The sequence below is a fragment of the Stegostoma tigrinum genome, chromosome 6 (genome assembly GCF_030684315.1).
Source record: "Stegostoma tigrinum isolate sSteTig4 chromosome 6, sSteTig4.hap1, whole genome shotgun sequence".
NCBI classification, from domain to species: domain Eukaryota; kingdom Metazoa; phylum Chordata; class Chondrichthyes; order Orectolobiformes; family Stegostomatidae; genus Stegostoma; species Stegostoma tigrinum.
In genome coordinates, this window is record NC_081359.1 from 81,688,361 (window position 1) to 81,709,588 (window position 21,228).

General features: G+C 39.2%; 1 protein-coding gene across 7 annotated transcripts in view; it reads left to right on the forward strand.

The window, feature by feature from the left end:
- LOC125453068 (protein furry homolog) overlaps nucleotides 1-21,228 on the forward strand; it is a 301,124-nt gene that overhangs the window by 272,202 nt on the left and 7,694 nt on the right. For 3 of the 7 annotated variants that reach the window (XM_048532133.2, XM_059646707.1, XM_059646709.1), the window contains exons 54-59: nucleotides 1,109-1,257; nucleotides 2,035-2,242; nucleotides 7,260-7,409; nucleotides 11,602-11,700; nucleotides 12,703-12,786; nucleotides 13,521-13,538. In XM_048532133.2, the coding sequence (XP_048388090.1) occupies nucleotides 1,109-1,257; nucleotides 2,035-2,242; nucleotides 7,260-7,409; nucleotides 11,602-11,700; nucleotides 12,703-12,786; nucleotides 13,521-13,538 (708 nt within the window). Of the gene's footprint in view, nucleotides 1-1,108; nucleotides 1,258-2,034; nucleotides 2,243-7,259; nucleotides 7,410-11,601; nucleotides 11,701-12,702; nucleotides 12,787-13,520; nucleotides 13,539-21,228 lie in introns of those variants that run through there. The other 4 variants (XM_059646706.1, XM_059646705.1, XR_009445855.1 and 1 more) reach the window with 3 other exon arrangements.

Sequence of the window (21,228 nt, forward strand, 5' to 3'; positions counted from 1 at the left end):
AAGGGATAGATTGAGTAATTCAGTCGTTGACCAACCTTTGGAGAAAAGAGAGGAGAAATGTTCACCATCTTTTAAAAATGCATAGATTAATCAAAGACGGCTAGTGTGGACTTGTCAAGAGAAGGTTATGTGGCTTGATTGAATCTTTTGAATAGGTAACAAGTAAAGTCGACGATGGTAGGGTAACTGATTTTACTCAATATTTTCGCAAAGCTTTTCTGATCACTTGTTATTTGTCAAAAGTAAAAGGATGTCGGAAGGGTAAGTGGCAAACAAAATCCAAAATCAATTCAGTGATGGCTAATAAGTCTTTGTGTGGTTGGAAGGCTTTTTCCAGTAGGGATATACAAGGCCAAATATGAAGTCATCAGCTTTCTGTGCTATTAATCAAATGGACTTGAATGTAGGCTGCGTGATTACGAGATTGCTCCTGATGCAAAAGTTTACAATGTAGTCAATAGGAAATAAGAAGGTGGTAAACTGCATGCAATATCAGTGGTCTAGCAAAAATTGGAAAATCAAATTCAGTTTGGAGAAGTGAGGTAATGCCTTTTGAGAGGAGGAAAAGGATAAAAGAAATATGTCATCAATGATGGAATTCTGAGATGTATAGAGAAACAAAGAGACATTGGCATGCATATACACAAATCCCGTACTGCATACAGTTCTTCAGTGAGGAGTATATGACATGAGACATGGTGCAGGAAGATTTACGAGGATGGTGGCAAATGGCAGTAAGCTGATCAAAGTAATTTTAAATATCACAAAGAGGAGCATTAAGGAAATTGATCCTTAAGATAGACATATGGTCCATATTTGAAATGCCAATTCTGGATGACAATGAAGTCCTGAAATTTGAAGCCATGTTCAAATGGAGATGTTTAACTCATGCATTGTTAACACTAATTCACAAGCAGTACAGATTTTAAAATGATTATTAATTTTCTTTAGAAAATGATTTAAAAATATCAATGTTGAATTGTTGAATGTATGCTTGATTTTATATTAATTGCTGTCTTTTACTGGACATTACATGGCATTCTAAAGTTTTCAATAAGTATTTCATTACATGATTCTAATTCTCAAACTTTACAAATTTTGTTTTTAGGACATTGAATTCATGACAGAGGAAGATGAACTTTCTGGATCTACAAGTGAACTCCCCTTGGCTTTTGAGGGTAATGATAGCTTCAGCCTTGAGATTACAGAGCCAGAAGAAAAGGGTGACGAAGGTGTTGATCAATTGGGGCTTTCAAGGTTAATTAAGCTTCAGATTATCTTCAGTACATGTGCATTTCAGATTATTGTTTTTAATTGAAGTCCAAACAAAAACACCAAAAAACTTCAGTTGTTTCAGTTGAAGCCCAGTTGTTTCAATCTATCTATCTTTAACACTAGAAATTAATCATGTCGCCCTCCACTGAGTCATTTCCAAAATTTAAATCTTAGCCATCATCTGAGGTCAAATCAAAGTGTTCTGCAAGGACGCAACACTATATAAATATATCTGAGCATCTCCTATGGTTGAGCTATAATTTCTTGGCACTGATTAGCAACTTTCATAGAGCTGTGCCTATACTTTTTGTTGTATCACCACTGGCTATTGATACTTGTTACTCTCCTCCAATCTGCTCAATATAATTTCAACTTTATCAGCCTGAGTGTGAAGGTAACTAATGAGTATCTTATGTTGCCATTCTCACTCATCTCCAGAAATACTGCACGTTCTAGGATTGAATAGGAAATTTAATTTCCGATCTGCTGTTTATTCTGCTGTCAGTTACTTGATAAATGCCTTCAGAAACCAAGCTTGCCAGAGTCTGGAATAGAAGCTAAATGAGTATGAAACAGAGTAGCAGTTGACATGTCCAGCAAAGCAATCCAAGATTGGAAGAGGGACTAGCAAGACCCTGACTTAAGCAGAATTGTTTGGGTCTGCAGTCACAAAGAAGAGCCATTAAATGTATTTTATTTTATTAATCTTATTTTCTAATGTAAATTTTGCATCATGATATTTGTGTTACTTGCTTGCAGCTTTGCTGAAGCAGACAGGGATGGGCTTCATGATCTCCATGCATCACCCCCTCCCTCGCCTTTTTTTTCTGCAATACTTGCAGCCTTTCAGCCTAAAGCATGTGATGATGCCGAAGAAGCATGGCGCACCCACATAAATCAACTGATGTCTGATTCTGATGGTTCCTGTGCAGTGCATACTTTTCATGTTTTCTCATCCCTGTTCCAGGTGAGAATCTATCTTAGTTTGTACATAATTTTCCAAAGTACAATATTTATATCCTCTCTGAACATGAACACTCTATTACCAAACTTGTAAAATGTTATAAATGAATGGCAAAACTGAAGGCATTGCTTGTGTCAAAAACATGACTATATTATTTATTTACTAATAATTTTATTTAAGCATTTTTGTTATGATCCTAGCTGATAGTAATACAGGACCCATCAGATCCTGGAATGAAACCTGACTTGCTCGATCAGAAGTTGTTTTGTAGTTGTTTATCATGGAGCTAATACACTGAACATAATCCAACAAGGATGCCAGACTTCTTTAATAAAATAGTACAGATTCATTTCACAAAAGAAAACATACAAAACTATAGATAAACTATATATAAACACAAAGATCTTAACATAAATAGCAAAGACAAAGTTACAGCTTTTTACCCAGCAATATCTATTTGCATTCAATTCTGGTGAATTGTCATTTCTATCTTAACTCTTCAATTTCTTAACTATCTCTTTCCACTTTTTATGGCCTAGAAGCTTTTTCCAATTCTGATGCTGGTATCTCTTCTCAATTCTGACAGCTTTAAAACTTTCACACAAAATATCACAGCTTGGAGATTTCACAAGCAACAACCCCATTAGGACAAAACTGTTCTCCTGAACTAGAACTTAATTCTGAACTGAAACCTACCAATGGCCCCTGGTCTGTTTCCTCTGTATGCCATAAAGGTTCATCCTTGTAAACACATCATCAATTAATAGGTTCCCAATAGGGACTGAACTGAAACAATATGCTTTCTTGAAAATAATGTTTCTGGTTTACTATTCCAAGTTACTTTCTGACCCTTTTTTTAAAAAAAAAGACATGCATTCACAGAACTGAAATCACTTGCCTTTTTTGTCTATTCATACCTGGTGTGTGGACTGCGCATTTATTGCCCATCTTCAATTTCCCTTGAGAAGGAGATGGTGAGCTACCTCTTGAAATCCTGAAGTCTGTTTGTTGTAGGTTCAATCATAATATTGTTAAGGAGTTCTGGAATTTTGATCCAGTGACCGTTAATGAACAGCGATCTAGTTCTAAGTCAAGGTGAGTTTCTAGAGGGAAGCATGCATTTGATGATGTTCCCATGTATCTGCTGCCCTTATCCTTCTAGATGATAGTGATTTGGATTAAGGCGCTGTAGTTATTTTCTGTACTGCATCTTGTAGCTGGTACACACTGCTGATACAGTACTTCAGTGGGAGTGAGAGAGAATGGCATTCCATCCAGAAATAATCAGAGTGATAGGTTCGTCTTCGATGGTGTTAAACCTCTTAAGTACTGTTGGAACTCTACTCACCCAGGCAAATGAAAAGTATTGAGGTTGGTTGGCTCACCAAGCTGGTTTGTTATTCTGCAGATGTTTCATTACCCTGTTGGGTAACATCATCAGTGCAGCCTCCGATGAAGCATCGGTGTGTTTTCCCACCTGGTTTTTAAACTCTGGAGTCCATTGAGCTGGATTGCCTCACTTCCGGTTTTCCTTCGTAGTGGAGTGTATATCAGGTTGAGTTCTATGTGTTTATTGATAGTTTTCTTCATGGAATACCAGGTTTCTAGGAATTCCCATGCCTGTCTCTACTTAGCTTGTCCCAGGATTTGGTTGTCCCAGTCGAATTTATGGTTCTCCTTATCCATATGGATTGAAATGAGTGAGTATCGGTTGTGTCTCTTTGTAGCCAGTTGGTGTTTGTGTACCTATGTTGTTAGTTTCCTTCCTGTTTGTCTGATGTAGTGTTTCTCGCAGTCTTTGCAGGGGATTTATAGATGACATTGGTCCTGTCTATGGTGGGGAGTGGGTCTTTAGTTCGGGTGAGCAATTGTCATAAGGTTGATGTGGGCTTGTGTTTCACTCTGATGCCCAGCGGTCGTAGGAGTCTTGTGGTTAGTTCCGATATGTTCCTGATGTAGGGTAGTGTGATGAGTATTTTGGGGCATGTAGTATCTTCCTGGTGTTCATGTAGGCATCATCTGACCCAATTTTTTGGATAATCATTTTCCTTTCCAACCTGGAACAGGTATTCTTCCTCTTGGCATAGTTCTGTGTTGCTGCAGTGTGTTGCTGCAGTGTGTTGTTGCCTGTTTAAATAGTATTCGTACACAGCTTCGTTTGTGTGTGTGGGGATGGTTACTGTTGAAGTTCAGTACCTTATCTGTATATGTGGCTTTTCTGTGTACTTTCATTTGGAGTTCCCCATTTGCCTTGCACTCTGCCATGATGTCCAGGAATGGGAGCTGTTTGTTCTTCTCCTCTCTGGTGAATTTTATTATGGCGAGGGTGTTGTTTATAAGTTTGTGTGTCTCCTCTAGTTTGGTCCGTTTCATGATGACAAAGGTGTTGTCCACGTAGTGTATCCATAGTTTTGGTTGAATTAGTGGAAGGACTGTCCTTTCTAGACTTTGCATCACTGCCTCTGCTATGAGTCCGGAGATAGGTGATCCCGTGAGTGCCTCGTTGATTTGTTCCTACGTTTGGCCGTTGAAAGTGAAGTGGGTGATGAGACATGTGTCCAGTTGTTTGTGGTGTCTTGCGCTTGTTCCAGTAGTGCTGTCATTGTTTCCTTTGCTAGTGCAAGACAGCTGTCCCAACTTCGGCGTTAGCCCCGGATGTTGGTAAGGAGAACTTTATAGGGTTGACAGAACTGTTCCTGTCATTGTCATTGCCATTGCCATTGACAGTCCCTAGTTTGATGCCAGATGATTCATACGATTTCATTTCCTTTTTGAGACATTTTACAACTGACTGCATTGCTCAATCATTTTGGAGAATAGATAAGAATTTGTAATCTGGATTTGGAATCACATGTAGGACAGTAAAAGTAAGGATGACGTTTCCCTTTTCTAAAGGATGTTAATGAATCAGATGAGGTCTTATGACAATTAGTATTATGTGGTCATCATTAGAGTCGTAAGTAGTTTTTCTTAATTCAGTATTGAACTAGGTTCCCAGGAGTATCACCTGGATATCTGTATTTCCAGCTTAGCAATGATGCCATTATTGCCACTTTCCCCCTGTATTTTATCTTCACAATCCAAATTCCAAAATGATATGCTATATTACACACCTTTATTGAAAGTGAAATGTTGACTTATTCTGCATTTTCCTTACATTTTCAACAGATATGCCTTTGGTTTTGCTTTGCTTTCAAATCTGTAACACTTGCCTTTTTGATGTGTACTGTCTTCATTAATTTTATCATAATAGCTGTAATATATTGGAATATTAAATCTGCCAAATCCACCAGCCATCTCCACTGTTTCCTGAGCTCTCGATTTATCTTATGTATACCCAGTTCCTCGCAAGCAAACTTTAATGGCAACAAGGCTAGCATGCATGTCTTTGACACACCTATGGATGCTGATACTGAGAAATTATGTACAGGTTCCAACAGTGAAGCAAAAGCCAGCATTTTGGGTTGGCCTCCCAAAGAAATGTCCCACAAATGTTTTGTTAAAGAAGACATCTACAGCAGTGTTTTCCAACCAGTGTGCCATAGCAAACCAAAACAGTTCAAGTGTGTGTGAATCTTTTGTGAAAAAGTAGTGAAAATTGAAAAAGAATAATATTCTATCCATCCAAAATTGCAACTCATAAAACTTATGAAAAATTAATCATCAAATTAAAAGCGAGGCTGTTGGTTTTTTGATTTGAAGACGTGAACATGCTGAACATATATGGCCAAAGGACAAAATTGAAACAGTGAAAAAAATTGCATGTGCCCAAGAACTGTTTGTCTCAATGAAATGTGTCATGTTACTAAAAAGGTTGGGAACTACTAATCTACAGATCTCTTAATGTAAGGGGCCAAAGGAAAATTGGGTCTCAGCATCATACTGAATATGAGCTGCTGCATTGATGTTGTACGATTGGCATGCTAACTTTTATCTGATAACTAGTTGCAATTTAGTCCATTTTTAAAGGTTTTTCTTCTTTCTTACACTTTCCTTTTGTGTTGTTTCATAACCAAATTAGAAGAGAGGCAAGCTTGTTTCAATTAATTTTTATTTTGTTCATGTGTTAGGGGTGTTGCTGAATAGGTAATTATTTCCCATCAGAGATCGTAAGAACTGCCAATTCTGGAGTCTGTGATAACACTGTGGAGCTAGAGGAATGCAGCAGGCCAGTCAGCACCATTGGAGCAGGAAATTTCTGAAGGGTCCTCACCTGAAATGTCAACTTTCCTGCTCCTCTGATATTGCCTAGTCTGCTGTGTTTGTCCAGCTCCACACTGTGTTATCTCCATTTATTTCTCATCCCCATTTATGCCAGAGTAGGTAATGTTGAGCTCCCTTCCTTGAGGCATGATCCACAGCACTGTTGGTTAGGAGGTTCCAGGATTTTGACCCAGCAACAATGAAGGAATGGTGATATCATTCCAAGTATGGCCTAGACTATGTATTGCAGTTGGTGTTCCCATGCGCTTTCTTACCTTTGATCTTTTAGGCTTCTGCAATGCTGTCCTCTAACTGCCTCCTGGGATCCCCATGAGTGGATTAATACATTTTCTTCACTTTCCATGACAAAGTCCAAATCATCCCAGAAAAAAACATTAATTAAACTGTTGAGTTACCATGTTGTATGAACACAGCACCTGGAATGTTTGATCCTGCTTCCATGAGCTATGCAATAATGATTCTTCAACTTCAGTTCCAGATACAATTACAGAATAATGCAAAACAAACTGCTGCAATTGTCAAATTTATGGATGGAAAAACAATTGAAAATAGATATAAAACAGAAACAGATTGCAGAAAAAACTCAAAGGATCACTGGACTTGAAATGTTAATTCTGCACTCTCTTCACAGATTTTGCCAGACCTGCTGAATTTCTCCAACAATTTCCTATTTTGTTTCTGATTTCCAGCATCTGCTGGTCTTTGTTTTATATTATCATGCAAACATTTAAATTTATTGAACCAGAAAGTGTAAGCAGAGACAGCATAATGAACTAACGTGAAAATGATCTTCCAGTGCATTCAGAAAAAATTCTGTTCTCTAACCTGGGATGCTGCAAGTTTCCTTGGAGACAGTCTGCGAGGAATAGGATCAAAATTTATGAGTTCTTCAGAGGTGCTCACCTCATGCTCAGATTGTCCCACAGTTTTTCTAGATGCTGAAACTGTAAGTATCTGTTGCAATTGTTTAGTTAAATGATTACAGTGAAGTTAAATATTTCATGAATGAAGACAAAGCTTTTGGATCACTTCAATTTACTTTTGACTCCAAGTATATTTGATGTGATCTGTATTCTCCTTTAAATGTTTTGCATTATAATTTTGCAAATTGTTTATATCAACAGGAAATATTTTAAATAGTGGTAGTTTTAAAGCTCAATATTTTCTTAAAAATCTTTTATAACAAAACAGATTTAGAAGGAAATTAATAGTATAAATGTAAATCAGAGCTGTGCAGTTTAGACAACTCTAATTTTAAATAAATCATAATATAGATACATAAAATATCTTAGTTATTGCTAGAGCTTACTTGTAGTTAAAATAAAACTTAATTATGCTTGAAATGAAAATGCCATCCTTTTTTCACTATTTATGATTTATTTAGAAAAATCAAAGAAAATCTTCAAAATGCATCTATGATACAAATATGCATAGCAACAAAAGCAAAATATCTTATGGAAAATCTTTTGTTAGCATGGCTCAGCGACAAAGTTAGCTTTACTTTTGCATAATTCAGTTCAAACGTTTCCGCTAAATTGTGTACAGAGTCCAGGCAATACTTACAAAGCTGTGTTAATCATAGATCTTGAGTTGCCTGCAAGGGAATGGTCCTTGTGCTGATGATCCTCCTACAATGGTGTAAAGTAAATGTAGTAATAGCCACAAAATTAGACATTACAGCACTTGATTTCTTGGCATTAGAAACACTCCTATGCAAACACTTCTAGTGCTAGTCATTTTGGCTGGGCAGTAATTGTGTACACAAGGAGGGCCCATTGGAACTACTTGGTATAAGGAACTTGTGATGTCAATAAATTGTAGTGTTGATTTGATGACAGCACAAACATTTTGAAGCTCAGCACTTCAGTTAACACTAGACTCATGCACCCAAACTTGTTTTCAACATAAGGAAGAATCACTGTCACATGTTATTAAAGAGATTGTCAACTATTTTCAAGTAGTTGATTTTGTGCTACCTCTTGTGGCAATAGTAGAAGTGTTTGATGGCTTCCAGAATGAAGTTCCTGATGTCTCCAGAGTGGTATAATATGCTAAAGAGCTTGGTTCTGACTTCAAGGACTCTGCACAAACCACTTGCTTTCTGACATACAAGAGCTGGACAAGCTGCTAGAAGGGGAAGTGTGAACATTTCTCAATGTATTGTCCATACCACTTGGATATCAATGAAGCAATTTTCTTGCTATAGCCCAAGTAAGTAAAAGTGTGTCAGTCTTCCTGCACTTGTATAAGGATGTCCTTACTGATATTTGCCATATGCTACAGCCATGATTACAGAATTAGAACAAGATGAGACCAGCATTGACAGGGCCTGTGAAGGTGGTGTTGGCCATGAACATTTTAAGTTTCTAGCTTTTTCCAGGATGGAACAAGTATTTATTTGCAACATTTGTCAGTATGCCATCCACCATTGCACAAGGATGTTCTAGCGAGTTTTGAGAAGATTTGTAGCTCAGGTTGAGGTTCTGGATGTGAGTTTGCTCGCTGAGCTGGAAGGTTCATTTTCAGACGTTTCGTCACCATTCTAGGTAACATCATCAGTGAGCCTCCGATAAAGCGCTGGTGTTATGTCCCACTTTATTTATCTGTTTAGGGTTCCTTGGTTGGTGATGTCGTTTCCTGTTCTTTTTCTCAGGGGATGGTAGATTGATTTGGAGCCAAAGTGTTTGTTGATGGAGTTCCAGTTGGAATGCCATGCTTCTAGGAATTCTCGTGCGTGTCTCTGTTTGGCTTGTCCTAGGATGGATGTGTTGTCCCAATCAAAGTGGTGTCCTTCCTCATCTGTGTGTAAGGATACGAGTGATAGTGGGTCATGTCGTTTTGTGGCTAGTTGATGTTCATGTATCCTGGTGGCTAGCTTTCTGCCTGTTTGTCACAGTTCTTGCAAGGTATTTTGTAGATGATGTTCGTTTTGTTTGTTGTCTGTATAGGCAGCTAATGAACTTAAAAGACCCTATACAGACAACAAACAAAACAAACATCATCTACAAAATACCTTGCAAGAACTGTAACAAACAGGCAGAAAGCTAGCCACCAGGATACATGAACATCAACTAGCCACAAAACGACATGACCCACTATCACTCGTATCCTTACACACAGATGAGGAAGGACACCACTTTGATTGGGACAACACATCCATCCTAGGACAAGCCAAACAGAGAATTCCTAGAAGAATGGCATTCCAACTGGAACTCCATCAACAAACACATTGATTTGGAGCCAATCTACCATCCTCTGAGAAAAAGAACAGGAAATGACATCACCAACCCAAGGAAACCTAAACAGATAAATAGAAAGCGGGACCTAACACCAGCGCTTCGTCAGAGGCTCACTGATGATGTTACCTAGAATGGTGACGAAACGTCTGAAAACTAACCTTCCAGCTCAGTGAGCAAACTCACATCCAGAACAAGGAGGTTCTGTACTATGAGAGAGATGACATACTTCATTGTCTCTTGCCAGAGAATTGTCACCACTTAAGGAGGAAAGGAGGCAAAGAACACATGTTTCCTGGCTGGACTATACATGATTAATTCATCCTACTAAAATACCTGGAAACATAACATGAATTTCCCATTCATACAAGATTTCACACCTTCCCTTTCGTTTATCATGGACCTGGACAGCTTCCACTTGGTCATAGTGCAAAATTAAAACCAACCATAAAATAAATTTTCCAAACCCTATTCATGTATTAAAGCACATCAAACTGCATACCTATGGCAACTAATCACCATTGGGCATTCTCTTCATGTTTGTCTTCCTTTTCATGTTTTAGTGCTCCGCTGCAGTGCCATCACCAGTGACTTTGGTGTCTCTGGTAAATGATCACTGACATTCAGTGGGGGAGACTAAAGATGCCATTGCAAATGATTTTGTGCAATCTACCTCTGAAGACCAGTTTGAACTGTACCATCTTTGAAATGGCAGTAGCTTACCGAGCCAGGTAGCTGACTGACAGCAGCTAGTGTACTACCAGAGTGACCACTGTCATTTTCAGAGAAGATATCAGTTTCATGCTTAATTATGCCATTGACACTTCCAGTAATCCTAGTAATGTTTTAGAAGATATATTGCTGGACTTTCATCATACCCTGTCGGTTCCTTTGAATGTTGACGGGGGTAGTTTGATCTTAGATAGGATGATAGGTCAACACGACATCATGTGCACTCTGCTGTACTATTCTGTGTTCTTTGTTCTAAGCACAGGTTGCAACAGATTGAGCTCCCATGACTTTAATCTGAGCTTCCACTGTTGTACACAGACATTGGATGACTGTTTTAGTACAGTAATTGCTGTGACATTGACCAACAGAAATTTGAATTAAGGTTTGCTTCAAAGGTGTCCTCATGGAATTGGCCATCACTTGCAATTCAGAGAGGATGGACTTAGTGCAAATGCCAAACCAATTTGGTCGCATACACCTCTGTGTTCCCCGGCATTCACAGCAGCATCTCTGCAGGCTACCAGATTGCATGGCTGACAGGCAGTGGCATGGGTAGCAAGCCAAATGCTATATTCCTATGAGAGGTTAGTAGGTTTGTGCCTCTCAGAGCCACTGCTGAAGCCCTCAGGCATTACCTTCAGTTATGAAGATCAGCTGAAAGAAGTTAAGACTGTTTCTCTTTGAGAGAAGAAGGCTGAGAGGAGATAACTTCTCAAAATCATGAGCAGGTTGGACAGAAAACATTGTGAGAAAGAAAAAGTAGTTTCTGCTGGTAAAAGAGAAAAGAACATGAGGGCATGGATTTAAATTGTGTGCAAAGTAAGCAAGACATATGCAAGAAAAAAAATCACACAGTTAGTAATTAGGGTGCAGAATGCATTACCTGGAATTGTGGTAGAGGCAGGTTTAACTGAGGCAAACAAGGTAATTGGATGATAATTTGGATAGAAATGGTATGCACAAATGTAGGGAAAAGCAGGTATTTGGCATTATGTAATAGAATCAGTGCAAGCTCAAGGAGCCAAATAGCCCCCTCCTGCACTGTAACAATTCTGTAAATTTGCAGTGCCCAAATAATCTCAGTAAAAACTTTAGTACTGAAATTATGTAAGCATAAAACTTGTATTTTTAAAATGTGTGAATATTAAAAATATACTGTCTTTCCTCCAGCTGATTTCTTGTGGGCTTCTTGAAAGACTGAAGTTCAATGTCTTGGAACTACAAGAATATTTGGACACATACAACAACAAGAAAGAAGCGGCCCAACTGGTTAGTCAGCTTTCAGATCATATCAAAGAGTACTCATTTTACATTATTAAATGCTGACATATATAATTTTAATACTATTCTCATTTTTATTATCCACAATTATAATTTTCTGTTTTTGTCATTCTTCCCCCCTTCTCATTTTCCAAATAAGGTTTGTTAATATCTGATCATTTCCAGCACATGAGCCAGTAACTGATAACAATTCCTCTTTGAATGACATGAAATAAAATTATATTCAAACAATCATAATTATCAGGAGTGGTTCTACATAAAATGTATTTGGCTAGTGTCAGCGTGGCCCAAATAATCTCCAACACAGAAGTGTGCAAACTAATTGTTGAACAAAGAGAATTTTGCCTGTTACTGATCCTATATAAATGCCCTGGATTTAACCCCTAAAAAAGGAATGCGTTCTTTCTTTTGTACCTCTCCCATCATAATGTTGGTGCGAAGTAGCAAACTGACAGATAACAAGAGAGTTCAAAAGATATTGCATTTTTCCCTTCACTAAATTAAAGCTATCATACCACACCCAGGTCTGACTACAGTTCTGCAGAGTTATATAAAGGTTATTTAATGAAAATATAACTCTAATTTTAATGTACCATTCTTCTGAGGAGAAAGGAAAGTTTTTAGCTACAAACCAAACATTTTTGCATAAATTTGTTATTTAAATTACAATGACACGCTCATCATATTTACAAAGGATTTAAATCATTCCCCCACATCTGTTCCAAGGAGGGAAATATGAAACGAGCACAAAAAAGGAGACCTAGTGTAACAAGTATTTGTATTTATCTACTATTTTAACATTCAAGAAACAAATGCTGGTTGCCTGTAGTCTAAAGAACGTAGAGTCATTATAGTCTTATTTACATATATTTTTGCGTTTCTTTTTCAGTAAATTGTGGTATGCTTTTTGTAAAGATATATATCTGACGAAAGAAAGTATTATATTTTTAAACTGGTAAAAGTATTATTTGCATTTTTTTTCCACAATAGTGGCTGGCAAATTGTAAAGCATCATTTCCTGGAACTGTGGGAGATACGGTGATTACAAACCAACCAGGGGACTCAGAAGAAAAGGTAAAATCTGTTGTTAATAAAGTTATGTTCAAATGTAATATCATTTATAATTTATCACTAATGTCTGTATTGTGACTTAGAACTTGAGAACCTGTCAAGTTTTTGTGAGCTTACAATGTGAACATGTTTTAGTTTATCACCTTATTGCATGCACTGCTTAAATGGATTGTCAATCCTGATGTATAGAAAACCATTCTTTGTATTTGAGTAATCTGTTGTGACTCTTAATATTATAAGGTGATCAAAAGTCTTTAAATAGACGTGTAAATTTTTCAACACTAGCATTATCAGAAACTCACAACACTCTTTGCAATTTCCTGTTCATTGAAAATCAATTCTCTAGCATGGACTGGCCTCTAGTAAAATAACCGGGAGCATGTTAAGAGTCCATAAGACAGTGTTACTTTAATAATTACTTTAGTTGCTTTGCATAATCTATGTAGTAAATAATTCTTCATAAAATCTAGAAATGATTAACTACTGTACGTCCATTTCAAAATAGACAATCAATTATGAGGCAAATAGCAAATAACTGAAGAAGTGTGAAATCATTCTGAATTGGGGAAAAAAAAGACACCTTGGACTGACAGCAGTTTTCATCTTGTTTCTTTCATGTATAAATACTTCAATGGTTTTACCTGGTATAAAACTGTGTACTTTAATGCCAGTTTCACAATGATCTTCTATACTCTGTTTTCTTGGCTTTTTGCTCCTGTGACATGCTTGCTGTGTAGCAAATGGAATCCCTTGCAGTAAGTTACAAGTCTTGAATATTTTCCAACTATTGAATTGTTAAATTTTGCTTTCTAAAATATACACTTCTTAAATAATCATGATAGCTGTTATACTTGGGATAAATCTAAATTATTCCAGTTATTTCCAGTTTCCAGTATGATCATGGTTTGATTTCTTTTCCATGTTTCTACACCATCTGGTTTAGTTAATCAGACTAAATTGAGGACAAACCTTTAATGCTGTAATAGAAAATAACAGAATCATTTTTGCTCCTATTTTAATGATAATACATTGTTCAACTAGTGGTGGCCACTACTGGAAAATCTGGATGTCACCAACCAGCATCTGCTATACTCTGAGTAGCTAAATTCTCAGAGATGGTTTAAAGTAGGCATTTAGCTCATCAGCAGAATGATCCTTTTAAAAGGATCCTATATCTTTACTTGGGTGCCTGAAACACAGACAAATACAGTTTTCAGGCTTTGTTCTGGCAAGGCACATTGATTCCAAACATTGGCCTCATTGTATCTGTTTTACCTGCTTACAGATTCCTGTACTGAACTTTGTTTTTATATTTTCACTCGTGGGATATGGACGTCATTGGCTGGCCAGCAGTTATTGCCTGGCCCCAGCTGCCTTTGAATTGAGTGGCTTGCTAGTCTATTTCAGAGGGCAGTTGAGAGCTAAGCACATTGTTGTGGGCCTGGAATTACCTGTAGACCAGACCAGGTGAGAATCGCAGAAGGACACAAGTGAGCTAGAGTTTTTCCAACAATTGACAACGGTTTTATGGTCATTGGTAGATTCTCAGTTCTAGTTTTTTTTTGTTGAATTCAAATTCCACCAATTCACTAAAATGGGATTTGAATGCAGGCTCCCAGAATGTTAACTGAGTTTCTGGATTATTAGTCTAGCAATAATATCACTAGGCTATCAATATAATATTAAGCATATCATTGCAAATATTTACATTTGTTAGGCATCATTTCCCCTTCATGAAGCTGTGCTGTCTTGGCTTGCTTATATTTTGTATTTCAAAATGCTCTGAAATTACATTCTTTTATAATTGACCCAACATTGTCTCTGTGATAGATGTTAAGCTAACTGGCATATAGCTACCTGTTTTTATCCCTTTCCCTCTTGAAATGGCTGAAAATAGCTCAATCTGGATACATGCAAAATATTACATTTTGGTACAAAAAACAAAGGTGATACTTATACATTTAATGGTAGGGCTTTGGGTAGTGTTGTACAACAGAGGTACCTAAGGGTGCAGGTACATAATTCTTTGAAGTTTGAATCACATACATTCAGGGTGGTTAAAAGGGCATTTGTCATGCTTCTCTTCATTGTTTAGTCCTTTGAGTATAGGAGTTGGGAAGTCATGTTGAGGTTGTAAAGGACATTGGTGAAGCCTCTTCTGGAATACTGTATCCAGTTCTGATCACCCAGTTATAGGAAGGATATTATTAAGTTGGAGAGGCCTCCTAAGAGATTTTACCAGGATGTTGCTGGTTATGGAAGGTTTGAGTTATAAAGAGAGGTTGGATGGACTAGACTTTTTTCACTGGAGTGTAGGAGGTTGAGAGGCAATCTTATAGAAGTTTATAAAATAATGAGGTGTATAGATAGAGTCAGTGGTAGTTGTCTTTTACCTGGGATGGGGGTCAAGACTAGGGGGCACATTTTTTAAAGTGAGAGGAGAGAGATTTAAAAAGACATGAGGGGAAAAATTTTTATATTTGCATGTGGCAGATGTGGGTACAATTACAACATTTAAAAAACATTTGGATAAGTATGTGAATAGGAAACGTTTGGAGGGATAAGGGCCAGGAGCATGCAGGTGGGACTACTTTAGTTTGGGATTATGTTTGGCATGGACTAGTCCAAAGTGTTTCTGTGCTGTCTGACCCTATGATCAAAGCAAATATATTTATCAAGCCAGATTGCTGTCTTGGACTTGTATGTTAAAATACCACTTGGGATCATAACACTATTGCGGATTTCTTTCTCTCCTAGAATGAGAAAGAGGCAGGATTTAACAGAGATGAAAATGGGCAGAACTGTTACTTTTGGTGCAGATTGGGATGTGGTCCTAAGCATGTGAAGGCATGCAGGGTTCTGGGTGACAAGTGTGGAAAGATATTGCAGGCAGTACCGAGAGCGATGGGGCATGAGCTTTGGTGGGAAGTGGGTACAGTAGCAAAGATAGTCTGAGGTATAGGAGAGAATATGGTGGAATGAAGAAGCTCATTGACCGTCTTTCTGCATTGCTGTGCATTCCTCCAAATAGCTGACATTTCTTTAATCCAGGTTGCAACCACTGACCAGGCCATCATTGTCCAATGTCTTGGCCTCCACTGTTGGTCCTGGAGAAAGAGGAAATCCCACCTGTGCGTTACCACACCCGGGAAACCCTCTAGGTCTCGGCCTACAAAGTGGAACACTAATGCCCAACCATCTGCCATGTATGGGGCAAATGTCAGGAACCATGTTGGACAGCCCTGGAATGATAATGGTTTTCTGGGTGCACAACAGGCTTTCATAGACGGCAGTTGGGACACCAGTGAATTCTAGGATATCTGTTGAGTGGTAAGTTGCTCTGGGGAACTGCGGGTGGTCAAAAGGAAAAAGTAAGCAAGTCTGGCAGCATCTGTCGAGGGAAAGCAGAGTTACTATTTCAGGTCCAGTGCCCCTTCTTCAGGACTTATAGTAGCCAGGAAATGGTTGGTACATATGTTGAAGGTGTGGTGGATGGAGGGGGAAGGAGTAAACAATGGGTGGAAATGGATCCCACACAGAGAGACAGAAAAATAGTTGGGCACACAAAGAAATAGGTAAAAGTCAGCCTGGGAGAATTAAATAGCTGCTAATGGGGGTCATTAGCTGACAACAATATGGCAGCAGCCCATGTGATGACAAGGTCTGGTGTGGTGAAGTTAGATTAGGGACATGAGAGAAGGTGCTCAGGCCCTAAAATTGTTGAACTGATGGTGAATCCAGATGATTGCAGTGTTTCCAAATGGAAAATGAGGGGTTGTCCTACCAGCTTGTAATGTGCTTTGCAGGAGCACTGTAGAAAGTCCAAGATGGAAATGTTAGCCAGGGGTTGAAACAGCAGGCGACAGGAAGCTTAGGGTCATGTTTGCAGACCGAACATAAGTTTTCTGCAAAGTGGTCACCTAGTCTGCACTTTGTCTCCCCCGTGTAGAGGACCACACATTGTGAACAGCAAATACAGTAGACTAGCTTGAGTGAAGTGCCAGGTAAATTGCTGCTTCACCTGGAAGATGTGCCTGTGGCCTTGAGTAGTGAAAAGGGAGGAAGTAAATGGGCAGGTGTTACACCTTCTGAAATTGCATGGGAAGGTGTCATGAGGCTGTGGGTGTGTGGTGGTTTGTGGGTGCGAGTGCATTGTTGAGAATGGAGAAGGAGTGGATTAAGGTGTCCCAGAAGGAACAGTCCTTCAGAAGGCTAACAAGGGAGGAGAGTGTATGTTTGGTGGTGGTGGCAGCAGTGGCATTCTGCTGGAGGTGGTGGAAATGGCACCTTTGGATCTGGATGCTGGGGGGATGGTAGGTGAGGACAAGAGGGACTCTATTGCTGTTGTGGGAGGGTAAAAAGAGGGTGAGGGCAGAAGTACAGAAAATGGGTCGGACCCAGCTGACTGCCTGTCACCTGTAGGGCTGGGAATCCTCAGATGAGGAAGATGGTGGACATTTTGAGTGCCCCCTTGTTGAAGTTGGCTCTGTTGGAACGCATACAACAGAGACAGAGCAACTGGGAGAAATAGTCTTTACAGGAAGTGGGGTATGTGAATATAGAGTCAAATAACTGGGAGTCAGTGGGTTTTAGTGAATATTGATGACCAGAAGGCACTAGAATTGAACATGAGGGACATTCGTTTCACAGGAATTTGAGTGCAGAAATACAGTCTTTCTGCAGCTGTCTAGAACTTTGTTGAAACTTTGTCTGAGATGCTGTGCACAGCTTTGGTCTCTTTATCCTTAGGGCGGCATGGTGGCTCCGTGGTTAGCACTGCAACCTCACAGTGCCAGGGGCCCGGATTCGATTCCAACCTTGGGCAACTGTCTGTGTGGAGTTTGGGCATTCTCCCCGTGTCTGCGTGGGGTTTCCTCTGGGTGCTCCGGTTTCCTCCCACGGTCCAAAGATGTGCAAGCTAGCTGGATTGACCATGCTATATTGTCCATAGTGTTCAGGGGTGTGTGGGTTACAGGGGGATGGGTCTGGGTGGGATGCTCCAAGAAGCGGTGTGGACTTGTTGGGCCAAAGGTCCTGTTCCCACACTGTAGGGAATCTTATCCCTTGAAATGAATAGCAGTGTACTGTTGCCTTCCTAACTGCTTACTGTAAATACATGCTTGCTTTTTAATCTGCAAAGACATCTAGCACCTTCTGGACACCCACACTCCCGTCACTTACCACTAAGAAATATTCTGCTTCTTTTTCTGTCAAAGTGAGTATGTTTTATTCGCATCATATTTCATCTCCATAATCTAGCCCATTCATTTAATCTGTCTGAGTTCTCTTGAAGTCTCCTCACAATTTAAGTTCCTACTTATCTGATGGTGTCATCAGATAATTTGAAAATATTCATCTCTACATCTAAATAATTATAATACGTTGTGAACAGCTGTGGACCTGGAATTGTTGCCCATACCAGTCTTTCCTCCCAATTTCAAGCACTCTAATTTTGTTTAGTAAATCTCTGGTGTGAGCCCTTTTCCAAAGCCTTCTGCAAATCAAGTACACAACATGCTATTTGTAATGTAATTTGTTCCTAGTTTACTGCTCATAGTTGGTAAGGATCACAATGGCAGAAGAACTCAGCCCAGTGAAATATTCCTCCTGCGATATAATCAGGGACATGTCCAGTGTCCATGATGACCATGAATGCAGAAAGTGTGTTCAGCTGTAGCTCTTGATTGACTGCATGGAGTGGCAGAAGATGCAGATGGACTTCCTATGAAGCATCCATAAGGTTGAGGACATCATTGATGTCTCGGAGCAGCAGCAGGGCATTCAGAAGGGGGAGGATGAACAGCCAGCAGTCGTGGTACGTGACAGTACCTACAGCATGTGCAAAAAAAAGGTCCTGTAACCAGAATTAGAGGGTTGGATAGTGCTTAAAAAGGAAGACTACTAAAATTGCAATCTCCAGATTATCTCCAGTGCCACGAACATCTGAGTATAGGAATAGGACGATAGGTCAGATGAACGTGTGGCTAAAGGGATGGCATAGGAAGGAGAGCCTTAGTTTTTTTAGATCACTGGAGTAGTTGGGACCTGTACGAGCTGGACAGATTGCACCTGAACTAGCATGGGTCCGATATCCTTGCTGCATGGTTTGCTTATGCTGCTGGGGCATAGGGCAGAGTAATTGTAAGGCCAAGAACAAAGCTCATTCAGATATAGAAAGAATGCTTGGACAGCCCAGTAGATGGAGAAGGCATGGGTTTGATTAGGCACATGGGAGGTCCAGAAAGCTAAATCGTATCTATTTTAATTCAAGGATCTTGATTAGTAAAGCAGATTAACTTAAAAGTATTGATCGACATGTGGAAATATGCTGTTCTTACAACCACTGAGACATGATTGAAGGAAGGACAAGACTGGCAGCTCACCATTCCAAAGTACTGAAGTTTTAGGTGTGATGTTGTGGGGGAGTGGCGGCAGGGCACAGAAGGGGCTGGGGGGCTTGGTTGAACAATATGTGGAGACATTGTATTATTAATAATGGAGACCATTGCTACAGTAATGAGGGAGAATGTCTTGGAAAGCTCTTCAAACGAGGCCATCTGAGCAGAGCTTAGAAATAAAAACATAGTCAGTCACTTTTATGGGATTATATGATAGGCCTCTCAACACTCCGAGGGAAACAGAGGAGCAGATATGTCAGCAAATCACAAATGTGTGTGAGGCATGTGGTTATAGTTGTAGGGGATTTCAAATTCACTGACGTTAACAGCCTTAGTGTGAAAAGATGTGATGGGGGTGGATTTTTCTTTTTGTAAGTGCTACCAGGAGAACTATGTGGCAGTAATGTTAAACCTAATCCTAGGGAATGAACCCAGTCATTTGAAGTTGAAGAGTCAGTGGGCAAGCATTTTGCAGATAATAACCATAACTCTAAAAGTTTCAAAGTAATTGTGGAAAGGGATAAGAATAGTGTAGAAGATAAGTGTCTAAATTGGGGGATATCTGATTTCAATACCATTAGACTGGATCTGGTAAACATAGACTGGTAGGACCTACTTGCATTTGAAAAGTGGAAGTATTTTAAAAGTAGTATCATGAAAATTCAAGGCCAGTGTGTTCCTCAAAGAGTGAAGGCAAGGGCAGCAAGTCCAGGAAACCCTGGATGTCAAGGCACATTGAGAGTCTGATTAAAAAAAAAGGAAATATTATATACTGTACATGAACAGGTCAGGCCTTTCGAAAGTACAGACAGTATGGGGGGTGCTTAAAAAAGAAATTAGGATGTCAAAGAGGGACCATAAAATATCTTCGGCAGATAAAATTAAAACACCAAGGCATTTTATAAGAATATTATGATTAAGAGGATTACCAGAGAAAGAGTGGGACATATTTCAGACCAAAGGGGCAATCTGGGCATGGAGCCAGAGGGCATGGGTGAGGTCTTAAATGAATATTTCCCAGCTGTATTCACAAAGGAGAAAGACATTGGAACCAGGGATTTCAGATGGGATAGTGTGTTTATACAGCATGTTAAAATTAATAAGGAGAGGTATTAGATATTTTAGCAGCTATAAAGGTGAATGAATCCCTGGGTCAGAAGAGATGCATCTCAACATGTTATGGGAGACAAGGGAAGGGATTGCTGGGGCCCTGGTGGAGATATTTAATATCTCAGTAGCCATAGATCAAGTGGCAGATGACTGGAAGATAGCTAATGTCGTTCTTTTGTTCAAGAGAGGCAGCAAGGAAAGGTCAGGCAATTACAGACCAGTTAGTCTGACATCAGTAGTGGAATTGTTGGGAAAAACTTGAGGAACTGGATTAATTAACACATGGAAAGGCAGATGTTGATCAGGGATAGCATGGATTTCAGAGGGAGATCCTGTCTAAGTTAATTGAAATTTTTGAAAAGGTGACTAAATATAATGATGAGGATAGTGCAGTTGATGTGGTTTCCTTGGATTTCAGTGGATTTTGAGAAGGTTCCACATGGAAGGTTGGTCCAAAAGGTAAAAGCCCATGGTTCCAAGGCAAGTTTGCAAAAGTGGCTGGGAAATAGGAAGCAAAGGGTGATGGTGGAGGCTTTTTTTTGTGATTGGAAGCCTGTGCCTGGGTACTACAGGAATTGATGCAACAATCCTTGCTGTTTGTTACATACGTTGACAACTTGGATAGGAATGTACAATTAGAATTCGGTATAATTCATAAGCTTCCAGATGACATGAAGATTGGAGGTGTTGTTTAATAATGAGGAGGATCGACTTAAGCTACAGTCTGATGTTGATCAGATAGTAAATTTGGCAGAGAAATGGCAGATCAAATTTAATCCTGATAAGTGCAAGGTAATGTATTTTAGAAGGTCTGGTAAGGAAAAGATGTACATAATGAATGGTAGGTCCATAGGGAGGGCTGAGAAACAAAGGGGGTTCAAGTCTATTGATCCCTGAAAGTAGATATGGTGGTGAAGAAGGCACACAGATTGCTTGC